This window comes from Canis aureus, chromosome 23, assembly GCF_053574225.1.
Source record: "Canis aureus isolate CA01 chromosome 23, VMU_Caureus_v.1.0, whole genome shotgun sequence".
Taxonomy (NCBI): Eukaryota; Metazoa; Chordata; class Mammalia; order Carnivora; family Canidae; genus Canis; species Canis aureus.
Window position 1 is genome coordinate 30228955 of NC_135633.1, and position 21907 is coordinate 30250861.

The window sequence follows — 21907 nt, forward strand, 5'->3', positions numbered from 1 at the left end:
TCGACCCAGGCTGTGATCCTGGAGACCCGGGATTGAGTCCCACGTTGGGCCTGCTTCTCCCTCTGCCTGTGTCTCTGCCTCTCTCTCTCTCTGTGTGTCTCTCATGAATAAATAAATAAAATCTTTAGAAAAAAGAAAGGAAAGAAAGGAAAGGAAGGGAAGGAAGGGAAGGAAGGAAAGGAAGGGAAGGGAAGGAAGGGAAGGAAGGGAAGGAAGGAAGGAAGGAAGGAAGGAAGGAAGGAAGGAAGGAAGGAAGGAAGGAAGAAAGGAAGAAAGGAAGAAAGGAAGAAAGAAAAATGCAAAGGGATTTCCAAGACAATGGTGAAGAGATATCCCAGAACAATTTAATTACAAGGATTTTAGTCCTATTTGACTTTTCATCTAATACTTGGGTAAAAATAATTTTTAAGGGAATAGTCTTTTTATTATTATTTTTTATTTATTAGAGAGAGAGAAAGAACGAGTAGTGGGGAGGGGCAGAGGGAAAGGAACAAGCAGATTCCCTGCTGACTAAGGAGCCCAATGCGGGACTCAGTCCTAAGACCCCAGGATCATAACCCAAGCCGGAAGCAGATGCTTAACCAACTGAGCCACACAGGCACCCCTAACAGAATAGTCTTAATCACCATCAACTCTGGAGGTAATTACTGCAACTACCTGTTTGCCTTTCAGAGATTATCTATGGGAGGTCAATCTGTATCTTCATATATCTTTATTTTGACCTCATACATTCTTAACTAGGCACAGAATTCTTGGCTTTAAATAATTTTTCTCATACCTCTGAAGATACTGTTCCTCTACCCACTACTGCTAATGAGGAGCATTAGGTGTATATTCTCTTTGAAAGATCTGAAGATCTTTCTAATCTTGGGTCTCTGCAATTACCTGATTTAATAACTGGTATGCTCATTCATCTGAAGAGTCATGCTTTTCTTTGAAGAGTCATGCTTTTCTTTAACTGAGGGATTTACTTCTGTTATTCCTTTGATTATTTTTCCTGCTTTAGTGCCCCAGTTCTCTAATTCTTCTTGAATATCCTTAAGTAATCCCATGTCCCTTATTCCCCTATTTTTCCAATGTTTTTATACTTTGTGTCATTATTCAATCTTAAATGCATTTTAATCCTTCTGAATTTCTGTAATCATTTTTTTAATTTCTAAGGAATCTTTTTCACCCTCTGGCTTAATGTCAGTATGTTTCTGTGGATGCAACATCTATAAAACCTCTGTGAATATATATTTTTTAAAAATTCTTAAAATTATTTATTTCCTCTGGGGTCAATTTCACTTTATTTATCTGATTCTTCTCTTTAATGTCTCAAGTATCTAGAGATCCTGGCTATTCATTCATACTTATTAGTAAAATAACTAGATTGATTAGCATATATAAGTAGCAGGAGTTTCTTCTGCAGTTGTGTGTCTGTTTCTCCACTGTCCCCCCTCTTCTGAATGGGAGGTCTGATGTAGTCTATAGGTGAGTTATGGAGTTGGAATGTGGCTACTGGCGAGCATCACTTCAGGGTATGTTGGCATGGAAACATGTAGAGTTGAGATTCCTTTCCTCCCAGATATCAAAAGTGTAAGAAATTTCCTCTTGGGATGGAGAAATTTAATGTATTTTCTTTCACTGCAGAGCTACTCTTCCCTTTTCCTTTCTTTATACCTGTTGTAGAGATCTGCAGATCGGTAGTTAACTCAGGCTCTGCTCTGCTTCTCTCTCAAGCCCCTATACCTACAGCAGAAGTTCTCTTCAAGTAGGCGGTGGATTTTCTTTAGAAAATTATCTGGCTCAATCTTAGAATCAAAATTGTGCTACCTTTTGCTCACTGTAAGATGAAGACTGCTCTTGCTGTTTCAAATGCAGAATTTTAAATAATTTGCCCTTAAAGATAATCCAAGACTTCTTCCAGTTTCTATATTTTTTTTAAATTTATTTATTTATTATTATTATTATTATTTATTTTTTTTTTTATGATAGTCACACAGAGAGAGAGAGAGAGGCAGAGACATAGGCAGAGGGAGAAGCAGGCTCCATGCACCGGGAGCCCGATGTGGGATTCGATCCTGGGTCTCCAGGATCGCACCCTGGGCCAAAGGCAGGCGCCAAACCGCTGCGCCACCCAGGGATCCCCAGCTTCTATATTATATGTTCTCTCAGCTACTCTTTTCTTCTTAGGAATTTCTATTCCATATACTCTAAGCTGTGGTTTCTTCTGCTTTCATCAATTTAATCTTTTCTATCTTCCCTGAATTTCTGACAATGGTTTATTTATGTCCTGTTTTTGTTTTGAAGCACTGTTTTGTATTTATTTTTTTTAATATGTCTTTTTTGAAATTAAGAAATTTGAGATAGCAAGAGAGATAGATACCTGAATTCATTTTAGCACTGTGATCCAATTTCCAGAAGAATCTTTCTAAATTGTGTTAAATCTGTTTCTCCACTGTCCTCTCTCCTGATATAGGTCATCTCCTATATAAAAGACTTCCTTAGCTCAGCACTCAGTTCTAAGTCTTTAACTTGACACGATGAATCCTTAACTTGGCTTTTGTTCAAGCTACCTCAGACAAGAAAGCATTTCTCTTTTTACTGCCTGATATCTTTACCTCTGTCTACCTGATAAGATATTATAAATCCCTGTTTACATATTCTGATTCCTCACTAGATTGCAAGAACAAAGACCTTACCAGTCCTCGACTCCCCAACACCCAAAGAGCCTATCACATAATAGCTGTTCATTTTATAAATGAATTTTCAGGCACTAAAATGCTACAGAATCTGAAAGCCAGACCTCAAAACAATAAGCTACATGTAACAGAATTTTAGTGCTAGAAGAAACCTTAAAGATCACGTTTTTTAAATGAACAAATCATTAGGACTAACAACTTTCTGAAAACCTCCCTGTACTACCAAACAGAATAAATCACTCTATCAAATATGACCACCATCATACATTATTCATACCTCTCTTGCAGCCCTCATCTCTCTAGCCTGCTGTTAATTTTTTTCTTCAAGGACTAAGATAGTGCATATTCATTTTTGTGTCATCAACACCTGGGCACTAAGAAGGTGCTAAGTAAACATTTATAGTATGAATGAATAAATGAATGCTCAGGAAAATGGAATTTTGTACTGATTTCTACTACTAATTTATTCAAGTCTAGAGAGTAAGTAACTTAATCTCTGAGTCTCAATTTCTTAACCTGTGTTATGGGAATAACAATCCCTTTCAATTATTTCACAAATTAAGTGCAATGATCTGTATGAAACCAATATGGAATATAATGATATGCTACCACAATGCAAACCATAATCCCCCATGTAAAACTAGTAAGGAAATACAGAATACCAATCACAGGTAAAAATGTTATGAATTAGGGGAGAAAATGTCCTTGACAGCCTGAGCGGTTTTAATTTAATTTAATTGTACTAAACCAGGTTTTTACCAAGCAGGTGTTATCCTCTCTGCCATATGGCATGAGCCCCAGGGCTCCTCCTCCTCATGAACGAACAACATAGCTATGGCTTTACTGTAGTCTCCTTTATAAGACCTTTCTGACATTATCTTTCTCAGTTCCCTGTCACAGTGAAAGTATCCTGGACTAGGATTCCAAAGACCCTAATTCTAATCTGATTCTGCCATTATCACTAATTAAGAGTCTTCAAGAAAGTCTGTTTTTCTACCTGTGAAATGGGGATGGATAATGCCTTCTTCACAAGGTAACTGTGAGGACTAACCATACTAACCACAAATAGTTATTATTAGCACAGTGCCTGGCACACATTGGCCACTCAATAAATGATAGCTGTCATTCTGTAAAAGCATAAACATATTTGTACCACAAAGCACAGCTCAGCTTTGATTAGGCCCCTTCTTCAATAATTTACTATTCAATAATGGGGACAAACTCCCAAAGACCTTAACACTTATAAATTCTTTCCTCTCCTTTTTTTCTTTTTTTTTTTCTTTCCTCTCCTTTAATTATATCTCTTCCATTTGATGAAAGAATGAACCAGGGCAAAACAATGCAGACTGGGAATCAGATACTACTGCCATTATCCTTTCTCTATTTCAGTTTTATTATCTATAAAACAAGGATAATAACCCATCTTATTAAACTCCTGTAAGGATTAAAAGACAATAAATAAGAAAAGACCCAATATGTTACAAAGGCTGGACATGTGAACATTTTTTATGACTGATAGGAATATAAGTGACTCAGGGATCCCTGGGTGGCGCAGCGGTTTGGTGCCTGCCTTTGGCCCAGGGCGCGATCCTGGAGACCCGGGATCGAATCCCACATCGGGCTCCCGGTGCATGGAGCCTGCTTCTCCCTCTGCCTGTGTCTCTGCCTCTCTCTCTCTCTCTCTGTGACTATCATAAATAAATAAAAATTAAAAAAAAAAAAAAAAAGGAATATAAGTGACTCAGAGTCGACCAATCCCTACTGCTGGAAGTGTGGATTAAAGTATTTTGATGGTGACTCAGTATTGTTAGAACTTACTATTCCCTTGTTTAAAATTCTATAATTGCTTCTAATTACCTTTAAGATAAAGATAAAACTTCTACATGATCTGACCTGCCACCATTCCTCCTCATCACCCATTTCTAGTCCACTCACACTTCACATTCCAATCATAACAAACTACTTGCAGTTCCTTATAAAACCATACCTTGTGAATCTCTTTGTCTTTGCACATGCTATTTATTTTCTCTTCGTCTGGAATATCCTCATCTCTCCTTAATTCTTGCCCTAGATAACAAACTCCTCAATTCAGACTCTACTATCAAGAAGTTTTCTCTTATCCATCCAACCTTTCATTCAATAAATGGTTACTTGCCAGATGCCATGGATACAGCAATTAACAAGTCAGACATAGCCCCTGGCTTCATGAAGTTTAAGCATACTGTACTGTAACTGTGCCTTCACAATGCTCATAAGACTGGCAGATTCTTAGAAGTTGGGACAATGTCTGATTCATTTCCACATTGTCATTTCTCCAAACAGGACCTGGCAAAGAGTGGGGGTTCTGTAAATATTTCATAAATCAATATGACAAAACCACCTTTCTATAAGAGAAAGCATCAGGTGTAAAGAATCACAGTATTCTCTTATATATTTCACAGCTTACTATTTATAAGACCCTTACAAACATCAACGTCTCATTTTATCTGCTCTGAAAAATGGAATTTATAGGTTGAGCAAGGCAGAAACCTTTGAGGTCATCTAGCTTTTTTTTTTTTTTTTTTAAGTTTTTTATTTTAATTCCAGTACAGTTACCATGCAATGTTCTATTAGTTTTAGGTATACAATATAGTGGTGGAGCAACTCTACACATTACATAGTGTTCATCACAATAAGTGTACTTCTTAATCCCCCCACACCACTATTTTACCCATTCCCCACCTCCCCTCTGGTAACTATCAGTTTGTTCTCTATAGTTAAGACTCTGTTTCTTGGTTTCCTCTCTTTTTTTTTTTTCTCCTTTGCTCATTTGTTGTTTCTTAAATTCCACATGCAAGTGAAATAATATGGTATTTGTCTGTGACTGACTTATTTCACTTAGCATGATACTCTCTAGCACCACCCATGTTGTGGCAAATAGCAAGACTTCATTCTTTTTTATGGCTGAATAATATTCCATCATACACACGCATACACACAGATGCATACATACACACAAGCATACACACACTTCTTCTTTATCCATTCATTTACCAAAGGACACTTGGGCAGATTCCATAATTTGGCTATTGTAAAAAATGCTGCTATAAATATAGGGGGCATACATTTTTTGGATTCCTGTTTTATATTCTTTGGGTAAATATTACTGGATCATAAGGTAGTTCTACTTTTAAAGTTTTGAGGTTGAGGTCATCTAGTTTTACTTTCTAGCCCAATTCTTCAGTGATTCCTATAATATGCCTTCAAGTGACAGGGCATTCACTACAATGTGAGAACAGAATGAATGACCTTAAATAAACAGAATCTGCTCCCTTCAACAACTAGTCTTAATCCAGGTTTTGTAGACCCTAACAACAAAAAAGAGGGAATTCTCTTCTAAATTCAGATATCTGAAGATATGTTCAGGTAAGGCAAAGTATATCATCCTCATTTTTTTGATGAAAAAATAAGTTCAGAAAGGCAAACTGGCTTTCCCAAAGTTCAAAGCTACAGATGACAAACTGAGTCTATATGTCAGTTCTGGTTCCAAGATTAGGATTTCTGAACCCTGGGCAGCCCCGGTGGCTCAGCAGTTTACCGCCACCTGCAGCCCAGGGTGTGATCCTGGAGACCCTGGATCGAGTCCCACGTCAGGCTCCCTGCATGGAGCCTGCTTCTCCCTCTGCCTGTCTCTGCCTCTCTCTCTCCTCCCTGTGCATTCTCATGAATAAATAAATTTTTAAAAATCTTTAAAAAAAAAAAAAAAAGGATTTCTGAACCCTAAAAAATTAAATCTGGAAGGAATACCCACTGTTTATTAAGCCCAATTCCTTGACTATATAGATATAAGGGCTGGAGGAGGGGTGGGGAATGGAGTGACCAAGATGAGTGTCTCCCAGTAGATGCAGTCCAGGCTCTGCATCTACTATACTATCTTGATCCCTAATTACGAGGCCTGCACATATCCGAAAAAGAAAATAAAGACTTACCAAAGTGTTAGAAGAATTATAATCCTCAGCTGATTTATCTGCAAAGGGAAAAAGACAGGGGACTCAGTAAATATAATTATAATTAATCCATTCTTGCGAGCTAAAGAAGCCTATCCAGTCAAGCACTTGCCAAGCTCAGAGAATAATAATAATATTACTGGTACTATGGCCTGACACCAGCACATTCTGTGTATACATGACCTCCTTTAATCCTCACTACAGCTCTGAGTACTATTAGTATGTCTACTGTTAGAGGTTTGGAAACTGAGGTTCAGAGAAGTTAAGTAATTTGCCCAGGGTATACACAGGTTAAGTAGGAATCAACATTTGAATCCTGGTCTAATTCTTTTTTTTTTTTTTTCTGGTCTAATTCTAAATACTATGCTAGAACTACACCCACATCATCCACTATGTATCATCATCAGGTTTCAATGGTCAAGGAAATTTCCTGCAATCTAAGAGAAAGGGAAAGAATTCATGTCCTGAGCTATCTATGACAAATCATGACCATCTTGTGGCTTCAGCTTTTAGAAAGGATCCTTCTACATCAATGTCTATTCCCTACAGGGAAAGAAAAATTAAGGCTTAGGAAAAGAGAAACATTAATCATGTCAAGTCTAACTTAAGGCAGGGTCTTGTTTCTAAGAACAGATTCAAGCTTCCTCAATGAGGCAATTATCACATTTCATTGATTCTGAAATGTAAATTTTTTCACATTAACATCTCTGAAAGAGAGATGTGTCCTACAATCAAAAGTGTTTCATGGCTTAATCGGCAACTTTTTTTCTTTACTGGTATATAAAATAATGGTCCAGCTTACAATTAATGATATCTTAGATTTAATAAAATATGAAACATACTCAATGGAGATCTTAGCAAGAAAGTAAGTTTAAATGCCAAATAGTGTATTTGGTTTTATTTTTTAATTCCTATAGGCCTAAGAAGAAACTGACTTAGCCAGTTCAACACCAATGGAATTAAGGAGGAGAAATATTCTACCAAATCCAACATATTCCTCACCAAGAACCAAGTCCAGAGAATGTCCAAGATCCCAATTCCATCATATAAGAAAGTGTCAGGTACAGCATCTTTGATCCTACGACAAATCAGGAACCCACAAGCTATGACAATATATTCTTTAAAAAGCCCTGAATAGCCAGCTGCACCCTGGAGAAATTAATTCACGATACACTTTAAACATAATTCCATCACTTATCAGTTGATTCACCCTGAGTAAGTCACTCAGTTTCTCTGAACCCAATTAATTTCTCCGAGTCTGTGAAATGGGAATTATAGTCCTTGCCATACCTACCCCCAAAGCCATCAGGAGGATCAGTAAGATAATTTATGTGCAAGCATACAAATTGAGATAGTGTTCTCAGAACCAACAGTATGAGAAGGGAAGTAGGAAAAGGAGAGAGATCGCATTAAAAATAAACTGTGTCAAAAATACAATTTTGCCTAGAATTGGCCCTGGTCTTCAACTTCTAAAAAAACTAAAAATTCTGCACTTGAGTGTGAGCACACACACATATACATGTGTGTACAAATTTATACACACAGAAGATGTATGAATACATATCTATACATATACCGTGTTATTCATATATGCATGCACAGGTGATCACAAACATATTTATCTGAATGTATATCTATACACATGTTAATTCATGAATATTTAAGTGGACTTTGATTCCAACAAAGCTATGCTTCCAAATACATATTTGGTACTTGTACACATCTACACACATGTAGATATAAACATAGAGATTCTTCCAAAGACTTCACTTTGAGGCTTTCAAAGCCAGCTTCTAATCTGACATTCATAACAAATGCCTTCAAACACAAACTCTAATCTCCTGACTAGAAAACTCTCCCACCCAGCACTCCCCAACCCCAATTCCTCCTTGGAATGCTGAGTCCCTCAATGAGAGAAGTGAGACAGAGCCAGCAGGGCCAGACGTGAGGAAGGAAATACTGCTGGGAACATGCATGACCCTCTCCTGGGTACCACCATGGCAGCATGGGAAAAGCTGCAGTTTGTCATCCTCACCATCTGTGCCTTTTGATACACGCCAGATACTTGCTGGGAAAAGCATCCTTCAAAATTAGCTAGTTCATCATGGTTCTCACCTTCTCCAACAATACTGCTCTTTGAAAGAGACAACATGAATATTGGAAATAGCACCAGACTTGGAGTTAAGAGACCAGCTCTGCCACCAATTTAGGCATATAGAAAAGGCCTTTTTTGCTTTAATGTCTATAAACAAGGGGGAATTGGAAGTAGTATATACTGAGGATACATCTTTCTCTGATATTCAAAGATGCCACTATAAAAGGCAAGTTTCTAGAAATGTAGGCCTTATGATTACAGATCTTAGAAGAGAAAAATCTCTCCGCTATGGAAGGAGGTGCTCCAAATAGTTACTAGAGGCAAGTAAACTCAAAAGATGTTGGTCTTAGAATTAGAGGACCTGGATTCTAATCCCAATTCTGTCATTAAAAACACTGAAAAACAGTCCATTACAGACAAGGTATATCTAAAGTCCATTTATTATTAGTAGCCTGTTTTACATTTGATTGATAAAAATTAACTCATTGAAGAAGAAATTGGGCCTGCCTACCTAAAAGATACACATTAAATGTGTTATTAAATAACTTAATGATATTAAAATTAATAATGATAATGATAGTTCAATTTCCATGGTGCTGTTTTACAAACTGTAAAGAACCTTCATATCGATGAGCTCATTTATTCTTCACTACAACCTCTTGAGACAGGAATTATCATTCCCATTTTGAGACTCAATATGTATGTGTCATGTTACTTTTTAAAAATGTGCAATTTCTGGGGATCCCTGGTGGCTCAGCGGTTTAGCGCCTCATTTCGGCCCAGGGTATGATCCTGGAGATGGAGACCCGGGATAGATCCCACATCAGGCTCCCTGCATGGAGCCTGCTTCTTTCTCTGCCTGTGTCTCTGCCTCTCTCTCTCTCTCTCTCTCTCTCTCTGTCTCTCATGAATAAATAAACAAAATCTTTAAAAAAAAATGTGCAATTTCAGAGTAAAGACTCTCAAGTTTGATGCAAAAATCCATCATTTGGGCTCTCAAATCCAGAATTTTATTTTAGTTAAAGTATTATCTCTGCTCTTTCTAATACTTTCTTCCCTTACCTCATACTAACAGGCATGTGGAGCTTTTTTACCCAGGTGAAAACCCCTTTTTTCCCCCGCTAGACTGCTCTGGATTCAATCCCCATACCTGTAAAGCTCATGTACTTCTGGCTGTTAGAAGTCTTCTTTGAGTTATAAAATTCCAATACATCCAGAACAGCCTGTGGGTTTTTCTTCTGCTCTGACTTTGTGATATTTGATGTTTGAAGCAAGCGAGCCCACTGCTCTGGCATCCCCTATAAGAGAGGCATACAATGTTATCAGGAAGGAATAGTCAGAGGAGATCCTGAAGGAAACTCTCATAACCTGCTGGCAGTTAAAGACAGGTTTAGTCATTCTTACTCTCTATACCGTCAGAGCTCTATACAAGCTTTTTTTTAAATACTTCCTACCTCATTGTATTAGTCATTTCTTGAGGTGTTTGCTCTTTCAGTAGCCTATTCCTCCTTTAGAACAGGATCTATGTATGATTTGTTTTTATGTTATCGGTGTCCAGCACAAACCCAACTGCCAAAGAGTCATTTAACAGAGGTCTAGTTAAGGCATGGAGACCCAAAGGCTTCTCTGGTACAATTCTGGAGGTAAAGAATATGTCTCTCTCATGAATATAAGAAGATAGTAACGAGGGTCTCAGGCAAAGACCGGAGTCAGGAATACTAAGGAAAAAAAAAAATGAATCTAAAAAAAATTTTTTTTTTAATGAATCTAGCATAGTCAGAACTCTCAAAGACCAAAGGCCTTTGTGTGACCCAGGACTTACTGTAAACTCCCCTGTGACAGCATCAAAACCAACATGAATTGTGTGCTCAAAATCTGAAGGAAGAGAAATCTCTGGCCGTTCCTTCTCCTTCTTTTTATTTGCTGCAAGAGAAAGAGAGAAAAGAAAATGAAAAACATTATTATATTTCTTGGCTTATTTAACTCTTTGTTGAGCTGTGGGCTCCTTTAAAGGCTAAAGGCTGTCTATTTCACATAAGTATTGACAGAACCAAATGCCAGACTTAGATCGAAACAGGTGCTCAAAGCATGATTAAAGAACTTAATTTTTTTGTTGAACTAAAGTAAGGGAGGGAAAGAAAGAATATTTCTCAGATTTTAAAGTCCTGGCTCTACCACTAACGAGCCATTTGACTCCAGGGCAAGTCATTTCCTTTTTCTGAACCCTGGTTTTCCCCATCTATTAAAAGAGAAGGCTCAGGTAAATGGCCTCTAAAGATGCTTCCAACTTTGACATCCTATATTGTATGAGCTCCTGCGGCCTGCATCCTACTGGTTTCACATTTGATTATGGACTGGTTTTAATGTTCTCTAAATTTAGAGAATTTTAGATCTAGGTGCTATTTTACCAATAAAAACTACTAATATTTTATCAGATGTTTACCAGACAATGTTTCTAGTTCTTTATATGTATGAATTCACTTTAGACTCCTGGCAACCCTATCAGATAACTATCCTCCTTATTTTGCAGGTAAAGAAACTGAAGTACGGAGATTAGGTTACTTGCTCAAGATCACGTGGTTAGTAATTGGCAGTATCCAGACACAAACCCAGGCAGTCTGGCCAGAGCCTGAGCTCAAAACCACTAAACTCTACTGCCTTCTCAGGCTAGGAGCTTAAAGGATCATTAAGACCAAATACTTAAAAAAAAAAAAAAAAAAAAAAAAAAAAAAAAAAAAAAGACCAAATACTTGTAGTCATCCCTCTCCCATTGGGTCTTACATAAAATAGATATTCACTGAGATCCTGCTGACCTAGCAGAAAAAGCTGCAACATTTAAGTAACTGTACCATAAAAGTACCCTTGTTGGGGATTCAATTATGTTCCCCAAATTCATATGTCCTAACTCCAAGTAGCTCAGAATGTGACCTTATTTGGAAATAGGGTCATTGCAGATTTAAATTATGTTAGGTCATACTGAAGCAGGGTGGATCCCTAATCCAGTTAAGACTGATATCCTTACAAAAATAAGAAATTTGGAGACAGAAACACACAAGAATACCATATGAAGATGAAGAACAATGTCAGAGTAATGCTTTTTCAAGTTTAGAAGCACCAAAGATTGCCAGCAAACTACCAGAAGCTAAGGGAGAGGCATGAAACAGATTTTTCTTAACAGCCCTCAGAAGGAAACAACCCTACAGACAACTTGATCTTGGAATTCTAGCCTCCAGAACTAAAACAATAATTTCTGTTGTTTAAGCAGCCTAGTTTGTGGTTCTTAGTTATAGAAGGTCTGGTAAATATAACCCTCTTCCAATTAAAAGGAGTTTCAAGGTTTTGGTATCAGGCTACACCTTAGCAGGCATTTGCAAATACAACCCCACTGAAACAGGCTTGAATACCTTCCAAGGCTCAGCCAGATAATCTTTCTTCTTAGATAGGAACCTACACAGCCCAGATTTTAAACATCTGTAGAAACCCTCCTTATTTCTCCAGCAAAGGCTCTTCCTCCATCAATTCTAGGGAAGAAGCATAAGGAATACAATCTATGATACTGTAATAGTGCCATATGGTGACAGAGGGCAGCTATACTTGTGGTGAACATAGCATAATGTATAAACTTGTTGAATCACTATGTTGTACACCTGAAACTAATGTAATGTGTGTCAACTATACTCCAATAAAAACAAATTTTTAAAAAATATATGCTGTGGACTAAAATAGACCCCCAAATCCATAGTTAAGGCCCCAATGTTCAAGAAGAGCAGAATTGCATATATATGATCCACTTGTGCTGCCTTTCCAGGTTGACTTGTCTGAGACTTACTACCAGACTGAATATTCCTACAGGTCAAAAGAAGTATCAGTATACCTTATAGGACTTTATAACAGACTTATATTTAATAATAATTACAATAATCACCTTCATTCATATCATGCTCTAGTGCTTACAAAACACTCTCACATACATTACTTCATTAGAGCCTCAAAACAACTGTGTGATGAGCAGGGCAGTGGTTATGATGCCTATTTGAGAGAAGAAGAAACAGGAGTTCCAAGAAGTTAAGTAACCTGCACAAGGTCACAGAGCAAGTTAGAAGCAGATCTGCAACCAGAACTGTGGTTTTCAGACTCCCAGCCCTAATCAAGGCCTTCCTACTCTGTTGCTCTGCCTCTTATGGACTACTGCTGCTCATGACTATGTGATCACTCCTCTTTCTCCTTATCTCTCTTCCATTGAGTCTCTAGGTTACTAATGATTTCCCCTTCTATACAGTGATCAAATTTATCCACTTCTCCATTTGCATTGCCACCACCCTATTTCAGGGCATTGTTTGTCTATGGCCTGGATGATTCTAATAGTAACTTGTCACCTGCATTCTGATCCTTTCCAATGAAGACAGCAGCTAGGGTGATCTATAGCCTTGCTATTTAAAGCAGCATCAGCACAACTTGGGAGATCATTGGAAATGTAGGATCTCAAGCTCCAACTCAGACCCACTGAATCAGAATCTGAATTTTAATGAGATCCCAAATGATTCACATGCATATATATAAAAGTTTAAGAATTAAGAGAATGAGAAGACAAACCACAAGTAAAAAGAAAATATTTGCAAAAGATATATCTTTTTTTTTAAGATTTTATTTATTTATTTATTCATAGAGACCCAGAGAGAGAGAGAGGCAGAGACACAGGCAGAGGGAGAAGCAGACTCCATGCAGGGAGCCCGATGTGGGACCCGATCCAGGGTCTCCAGGATCACACCCCGGGCTGCAGGCGGCGCCAAACCGCTGCGCCACCGGGGCTTCCCACAAAAGATATATCTGATAAAGGACTGCTATCCAAAATATACAGAGAACTCTTAAAACTTAACAATAAGATAATCTGATTAATAAAACAGGCAAAGACTTGAAAAGATAATTCACCAAAGAAGATAAATAGATGAAAAAAGATGTGCAACAGCATTTGTCATTAGGGAATTGCAAATTAAAATGACAATGAAATACCACAATATACCTATTTGAATGGCCAAAATTCAAATGCAGACAAGAATATGGAACAAGAATGTTTATTCCTTCCTGGTGGAATGCAAACTGATAGTCACTTTGGAAAACAGGTTGGCAGTTTCTTAAAAAACTAAACACACTCTTACCATACAATCCAGCAATTATACTCTTTGGTATTTACCCAAATGACCTAAAAACATGTTCACATAAAAAACTGCACACAAATATTTATAGCAGCTTTATTCATAATTGCCAAAACTCAGAAGCAACCAACATATCTTTCTTTCAGTAGGTGAATGGATAAATAAACTGTGGTACCTCCAGGAAATGGAATATTATTTAGCACTAAAGAGAAATGAGCTATTAAGCCATGAGAAGATAATGAAGAATCTTAAATACATATTACTAGGAAAAGAAACCAATCTGAAAAGACTTAATCCAATATGATTCCAACTATATGATATTCTAGAAAAGGCAAAATTATGTAAATAGGGATCCGTGGTTGTCAGAGGTTAGGAGGGAGGGAGAGAGGGATAAGCAGAGCACAGAGGAATTTTAGGGCAGTGAAACTACTCTGTATGACTATAATTGTGGATATATATACTCATACATTTGTCCAAACCCAGAGTATACAAACACCAAGAATGAACCCTAATGTAAAATACAGACATAAAATGAATATGATGTGTTGATGTAGGTTCATCAGTTGTAACACATGTACCCACCCTGGTACAAGATGTTAATAGTGGGAAAGGTTGTACACACGTGGGGGCAGTTGGTACCAATGTACCTTCCACTCAATTTTGCTGTGAACCTAAAACTGCTACTTTCTTTTAAATTTTCAGAAGCTGTGCTCTACAAACTTGTACCTTCTTCTTAACCTCCTGCTACTAACATTTCATATACTCTATACCAACTACACTGAACCAGTTATGTCACCAAACATAATTGGCTCTTTTATACCTCTTCACATTTTCTCAAGCTACACCCTTTGCTTATGAATCCTGCCTTGTCTTTTCCTTTCCCTTGCTACCTCGGCCTTTTATTTACCCTTTTCAGGTCTCATTTAAAGGTTATCTCTTCTCTGAAGCTCTCCCTGATCTCCAGGTTGGGTAGTCCTTCACCTCTCCTCTGTTCTCACAGCACCATTTTAGTAATTGCCTATTTTAAGGGTTTATCTTCCAACCAGACTGAGTCCCAAGTACAGGGGCCATGTCTAATTCATCATGGATCCCCAACAGCTAGCACATACCTGGCATAAAACAGATGCTCAGACAGTGAGTGAAGAAAGGAATAAATGGCCAAATACCTAACTCAATCTGGCAAGGGCCTAAGGAATCTGTTAAAGACAGGTTAAATTCCCTCCAGGACAAGAATAAATGTTTCATTTTTATGAGGTCTAACCTAACTTTCACAATCTTTGTTACCCAGCCACCTGGGTTAGCCACCTCTGTTAGTCCTGTATGAAAACCCTATCCTGTGGGAGCTCAATACACTGGTCAAAAGAAAATCTGAAGTCCTGATGCCTCCACAGACCAAGGATAATCCTGATGAAAGGCAGCAAAATGGGGGATGGAGGGTGGGAGAGGAGGAAGAAGGAACAAGGTCTACAGTCCAGGCCAGTTTTGCCCCTCTTATACCATACAGTCCAGTTTTCTCATTTGAACAATGGACAACAGACTAGATTTTAAGGACCCTTCCAGGTCCTATAGTCCATGAGTCTATGAAAACAGAAAGATGAAGACTCTCAAGGCTCTGTAGCTACTTACTGACATGGCACCCACAGTTTGTAACAGATATTCCATTCACATCAACTCATATAATCACCACCATCCTGAAAGGCAATTTTTACTTGTAGATTAGGAAACTGAAGCACAGGCTTGCCTACAGTTATAGAAATGACTGAAATTCAAAAGGTATGGCTTCAAAGTGGAAGCCCATTACATTCTGTTTTACCTTCCATAAAGACTTTCAGGTTAAGTCAAGAAAACATACTTTGGTAAAATAATGAAAGGAAATAACATTAAATAAGAACTTATCATGTGTAAGATACCATAACACACATTATTTTCCTTAATTCTTAAAATCCTATGAGATAGATTATTACTGCTACCATTTTACAGATGAGGAGACTAAAAAAACAAACAAAAACCCTAAAACCATTAAATAATTTGCTTAAGCTCACACAGTGAGTAATAAGTGAGATTTGAGCCCAGGTCTGATTCCAAAGTTTCTTTCCTTAGTGTCTTATGAGAACTATTTGCCTACATGCCAACTGCTAGGGTTTAAGTTATTTACGCACTTGGCAATTTCCCTTCCAGAAGCAGCTGCTTTTAGAAAAGGAAGGCCAAGAGTTTACCAGGGCCCAAATTAAGCAGTCATTTATGACATAAGTCCATCTGTCTTACTCATAGCTAGAATGCACGGAACACGGTGCAGGACTTTGGAATTACTTACTATTCCTAAATTTCCTCTGATCTAGTTACTTAAAAGATTGTAGGGAAGAGCAATTATGTTATTTTTATGTTTTATTTAGATTTTTGCTTTAAACTTTATTTAGATTTTTTATACTTTAAAACTTTGTATATATTATTTCTAATTTATGTTATTACAATATAACATGCCATCATAGCCATGGAATGTCAATACAAAAGAAACTCCAGTAATGGAGACACAGAAAAAGAGTGGCTCAGAGGATGGGTAGTCCAGAGAAAAGAGCATCAAGGAAATGAAATTATTTAATGAACATGAACATACAGGGTCATGCTGAAAGTGGCTTCCACAGGTTACTCTTTGCCCCTTAACCTTTGCATGTATCTCCCATATTCCCACCTCTAAGTTTTTGCTCACTTTTCCTTCTCCTTGCTTTGGGATGCTCTAATCCAATCTCCCTGTTAAACTCTCAGTCATCTTTTGAAGACTGGCCCAAGCCTCACTTTTCCAGACCTTTCCTCCCTTTGTTAATTCCCAAGACACTGAGTCTGCCACACCACCATGCATTTAGTCATTTCCTGTCTTGTAGGATTCCTTGCTATTTTAAAGACTTACCTCTCTACTTAAAATGTAAGCTTCTTGAGGACCATAATCATGGCTTGTAATTATGATCATTACACTTCTGAATCTTCCATTGAAGACTCAACACAGAATTGGTTATTCAAGAACGCCCCCAAAATATTAGGAATTAACTTTAAAGACTGTTATTCTACCGCCCTGAAGAAAGAGACCCTCAAAAGTAAATTGACTCCACCTGCATCACAAAGCACATGAAGGTAAGACTCAGTTCATCCCGATCAAGACTTTTATCTTTTGTCATAACTTCTGATCCCTACTGACTGATTTGATTGGAAGCAACTACTGACAGAAATAACTGCTTAACATAGACCAGTGCATCCAGATCCAGAACTGGACTATAAAAAAAGGAAGGGCTTGAGTGAAGTGAGAGAGGAGGGAAGTACAGAGGTTAAAAAAAAAACTTTAGCTGGCAGGATTTATCCTAAGTTCTGTGCCATTTAGGCTGAGAATTCACTGGCTGGGGACCACCAGCCGGAAACAGGGTGCCTGAGGCAGGAAAGCAGGACAGAACTGGAGGAGTCATGTAGTCACAGAGCCACATGGCACTCCATAAACCCCTTCCTGGAAGTAGCAATCACCTCCCTCACTTATATAGCCCTTCACAAAGCCTTTCCACATTCACTGCCTCACTGGCTCCTTACAACAACTCTAAGAACCAGACAGTATGGATTATCCCCATTTCACAGCGGAGAAGACTGAAGTTAGAAAATTAAAAGAAATCTGTCCTGGACCAGAAGTCAGAGGAAGATAAATCCAATATTGTCTTTGCCATTAATTCACTTTATGATACTAAAAAAGTCACTTTCTTCTTCTGAGTTCAAGTCTTCAATCTGTAACATAGGTCACTGATCCATATTCAGGTACAGATAAAGATAGGTAAAAAAAAAAAAAAAAAAAAAAAAATCACCTTTCTGGAAAAGATAATACCCAAAAGAACTCATGAAAGATAAACAAGAATTGGTCAGGCAGAGGTGGAGAAGGGCATTCCAGAGGGCAAACAGACTTAAACAGACTAAACAAAGGCTCAGAAAACAGTGCTTTGTCCCAGCTTTCCACCTTCTCGTAAGTCAATCAAATTTAACAAACCCTTATTAGAAATGTACTCCAAGCTTGGGACTAAGAGGAGATACAATGGAGAAAATAAGGCAAATTCAGGATACTGTTAGGCCCATATCCCAAGGCCACAAACATCAGGCTGCCTGGGACAACTGCTGCTAGAAAAATTTTTTATGGTGACTAGCAAGTATGAGTCTAAAGGAATCTGATGAAAACCTATGTCCACACAAAAACTTATAAGTGAATGTTCATAGCATCATAGCAATATTATTCAAAACAGCCAAAAATCAGAAACCCAAATGTCCCTCAACTGATGAGCAGATAAACAAAATGTACATCAATACAACAAAATGCTATTCAGCTGTAAAAAGAAATGAAGTCTTGATCCATACTACAACATGGATGAACCTTAAAAGCATTATGCTGAATGAAAGAAGCTAGTCACAAAAGGCTACATATTATATGATTTCATTTATATTAAATGTCCACAAAAGTCAAATCCATAGATAGAAAGTAGATCAGTGGTTGCCAGGGGCTTGGGGAAGAAGGAAATATAGTGAAGTACAGAGTTTCTTTTTAGGGTGGTGATAATGTACTGGAATTAGAGCATTGTGATGGTTGTACAATCTTTTGACTGTACTAAAAACCACTGAACCATATACTTTGACATGGTGAACTGCATGTGAATTAGATCTCATTTTTTAAACAAATTAAATGTAACTTATATTAAAATAAAGAAGGCTGTATATAACTTGATGCAGAAAAAAAATTTGCTGATGGCAGGTGGGCAGATGAGGAGGCCTCAGCCGGGGACCAGATTGCTGTGGCTCAGGCAGTGTCTCCTATGGCAGTCTGGTCCCACTCAGCCTCACATGCTCTCCAAGGCTACAGGATGAGCCAGTGACTTGGCTGTCCCAGGTATGGTAGACCCAGCGGTGAACATCATCAGCTCAGCAGCCAAGAGTGTGCTGCTCAAGTGAGGCCTATGCGGAAGCCAAGAAAGAGGACTTAGCTGAGTGGCTCTACCAGCGTGGGTCTGCCCACTGGTGGTGATGTCTTCCTGATGCAGCTGACCACGGGCACCACCTTGTGTCAACATGCAATGCTGTCACTGAGGCCACCTGTGCTTTGGTCCCTGCCTGCCCAGCCCACAGTGTGGCCTTCCACATACACAGTGTATTGCCAGCTCTTTCATGGCCATTTTCATCAGCTGGTACCAAACAGAGCTGGGTGTGTCTGAAGTGCTCGTGTTTGAGACTGACAACCTGATGCTGTGAAAAAAACGAGAAAAGTGGTGCTGTGACTGGTGGAGGCAGCACGGCATGGTGTTTGCTTCCGCTTGCTTGCCCTTCGCACCTTGTACAATTTGAACAAGAGATTAAGTGGGAGCTACATGCCGCACCCCCAGCCCCCAATGCACCCATGGGTAAGGAGGATACCACCCAAAACTGCCATTGCAGCAGGGTTTCCCGCCCATGGCCCTGCATGACACCAGCAACCTGTGCAACCTTGACAAGCTGGTGAGAGAGATCTTGGGCTACTGCACCTGCCCAGACCAGTATCCCATGATCAAAGTCTCAGAGGGGAAATACCCCGTGGGAGACTCCAATCTCCTCACCTTTGTGAGGGTGCTGAGGAGCCATGTGAGGGTGTACATGGGTGGCGACTGGGATACTCCGGAGCACTTCTGGGTAAGCATGACCCTTGCTGCTCTTTCTTGGCCCACCACCCACCCCCGCCCAGGGCTCGTACCTTCTTCCCACAGAAGGTGTCGCCCACCCTCAGCCCTTGCACTGGCAGACCAGCCCCTGGGGGTGAGCGGTGGAGCTCCCCACCAGAGGTGACACAGCTCAAAGGCAGGATAAGAGACCTCCCTAAGGGCCTGGGATCAGCTGCACCCCCATCCTCATTCCTGCCGCTCCTCTGAGGACAGCACCTCCTTAGCCTCCTCAGCCCAGAGCAGCCCCAGGGGTGTCAGCAGTGAACTAGGGAGCAGCCTGGCCGGCGGCTGACCACAGGCATCCGGCATCCCCAGGACGGCCCTCAGCCCCATACAGCCAGTCCTGAGACCATCTGGATCAGGGGTGGCCCCATGGAGCCCCAGGAGGCAGGGAAGCCCAAATGTTGGCCCTTAGCCCTGCTGGGCCAGGAGCCAGAGCTGTGAGGAGCAGCCGTGCTGCTGGTGCGCAGCGACCAAGATGCGCAGCACTTGTGGGTGCCCTGGGTCAGGGTCAGTGGGGGCTCAGGCAGGAGCAGCCCCCAGACTCCCTGGGCTCACAGCCCTGCAGCCCCCTGGCCTCTCCACATCTCCAGCCTGTCCAGAGTTGGGAACCACACCAACTAGTATCTTCTATACCACCCTGCAGCTTGACCTGAAGCAGGAGCAGCAATTGTTCCAATGCTTGGAAGAGGGATGTGAGGGCGATCTGGCTGCGACATCTGTCACCCCATTGATCGCCAGGGTTGATTCGGCTGATCTGGCTGGCTAGGCGGGTGTCCCCTTCCTCCCTCACCGCTCCATGTGCGTCCCTCCCGAAGCTGCGCGCTCGGTCGAAGAGGACGACCATCCCCGATAGAGGAGGACCGTTCTTCGGTCAAGGGTATACGAGTAGCTGCGCTCCCCTGCTAGAACCTCCAAACAAGCTCCCAATGCTTGGAAGAGGAATTCCTGGCCAATGCCCAAGCCCTTGAGGCACTGTTGGCAGGACCCCTACTGGATCAGCTTCTGACCCAGCTCCTGACTCAGTGTACTATTCCTCCAACTCCTCCTCTTCATTCTTCAGTGTCCTGGGTGGCAAGTGTGGGCAACCTGGGGACTGTGGCTGGATGGCCAATGGGCTGCCCAGGCCCCAAAGCCTAGCCCTGTCCAGTTCTTCCAATGAAGGCAGCCCCTGCCCTGGTGTGAGGGGTCCATCAGATGCATCTGGGAGCCCCCCAGCTGGCCTGGAGCTCCTAATGACCTGGGCACAGGGCCAGATGGACACAGCCAAACCAAAAACTCTCATGCATCCCCATGCCACTGGGCCCTCACTGAATCTACAGAGCCTGGATCCTGGCTTGCTCTGCACTCAGTGAGCCCAAGGGCAGAGTGGGATTCCTGGATGTGGTGAACCAGCCCAGCTGCCCTCAGGCCTCCATTCCTTCTTTTCTTTTTCCTTTGTGGTCTTAACACCTCTGCATCAGGGAGCGCCCCCACCTCTGCCTCTCGTGCACCAGACCTCATGGGACCAGACCCCTTGGAACCACATGGCACAATGGGACCTCTGTACATTCCGGTTGGGTGATGAGCGTTACTGTTTAATTACTAATATTATTGAATGCCTTAGAGGAGGCCAATGAGGACCCTCTGAGGTTTTGTGGCCCTGCAGAGCCTGACAGTAACATATTTTTCTAGCCAAAAGAAAACTAGAAAAAGCATTTGCTAAAATTTTATATCCAATTGGGATGTCTGGGTGGCTCAGCAGTTGAGCATCTGCCTTTGGCTCAGGGCGTGACCCTGGAGTCCCAGGATGGAGTCCCACACTGGGGTTCCTTCATGGAGCCTGCTTCTCCCTCTGCCTAAGTCTCTGCTCCTCTCTGTGTCTCTCATTAATAAATAAATAAAATCTTTAAAAAACAATTTTATATTCAATTGTGATTAAAACCTCTTAGCAAACTATGATTACCAGGGAATTGACTTAATCTAATAAAAGCTAATTACCAAAAACACTAGAACCAACATCATACTTAATGGTAAAATGTTGACAGTTTTTCCTCTGAGATTACAAATAAGATAAGGATATTACATCTATTTGTTGTAATCCTGAAGGTATTAGCCAATGACACTAGGAAAGAAGCAGCAGCAGCATAGGGAGAAGGATTAGAAAGGAAGAAACAAAACTATCACAATTTACATATAATAGGATTGTGTATACAAACAGAAAAAATTCAAATAGGGAAAAAATCTTCGTAACTTAGAACTGGTACAGACTCCAAAACAGAACAGAAAGCACTGGAAAGGAAAT

The 21907-nt window shown here is 40.1% G+C and overlaps 1 protein-coding gene and 1 pseudogene across 3 annotated transcripts in view; one reads left to right on the forward strand and one right to left on the reverse strand.

Annotated features, from left to right (window-relative positions):
* Positions 1-21907, reverse strand: part of PAK1 (p21 (RAC1) activated kinase 1) — a 144348-nt gene that overhangs the window by 38385 nt on the left and 84056 nt on the right. For all 3 annotated transcript variants that reach the window (XM_077867170.1, XM_077867173.1, XM_077867172.1), the window contains 3 exons: positions 10588-10688; positions 9916-10063; positions 6653-6690 (listed from right to left, as the gene is read on the reverse strand). In XM_077867170.1, coding sequence (XP_077723296.1) covers positions 6653-6690; positions 9916-10063; positions 10588-10688 — 287 coding nt within the window. The remainder of the gene's footprint in view (positions 1-6652; positions 6691-9915; positions 10064-10587; positions 10689-21907) is intronic.
* LOC144295542 (GAS2-like protein 1 pseudogene) lies at positions 18824-21013 on the forward strand (annotated as a pseudogene).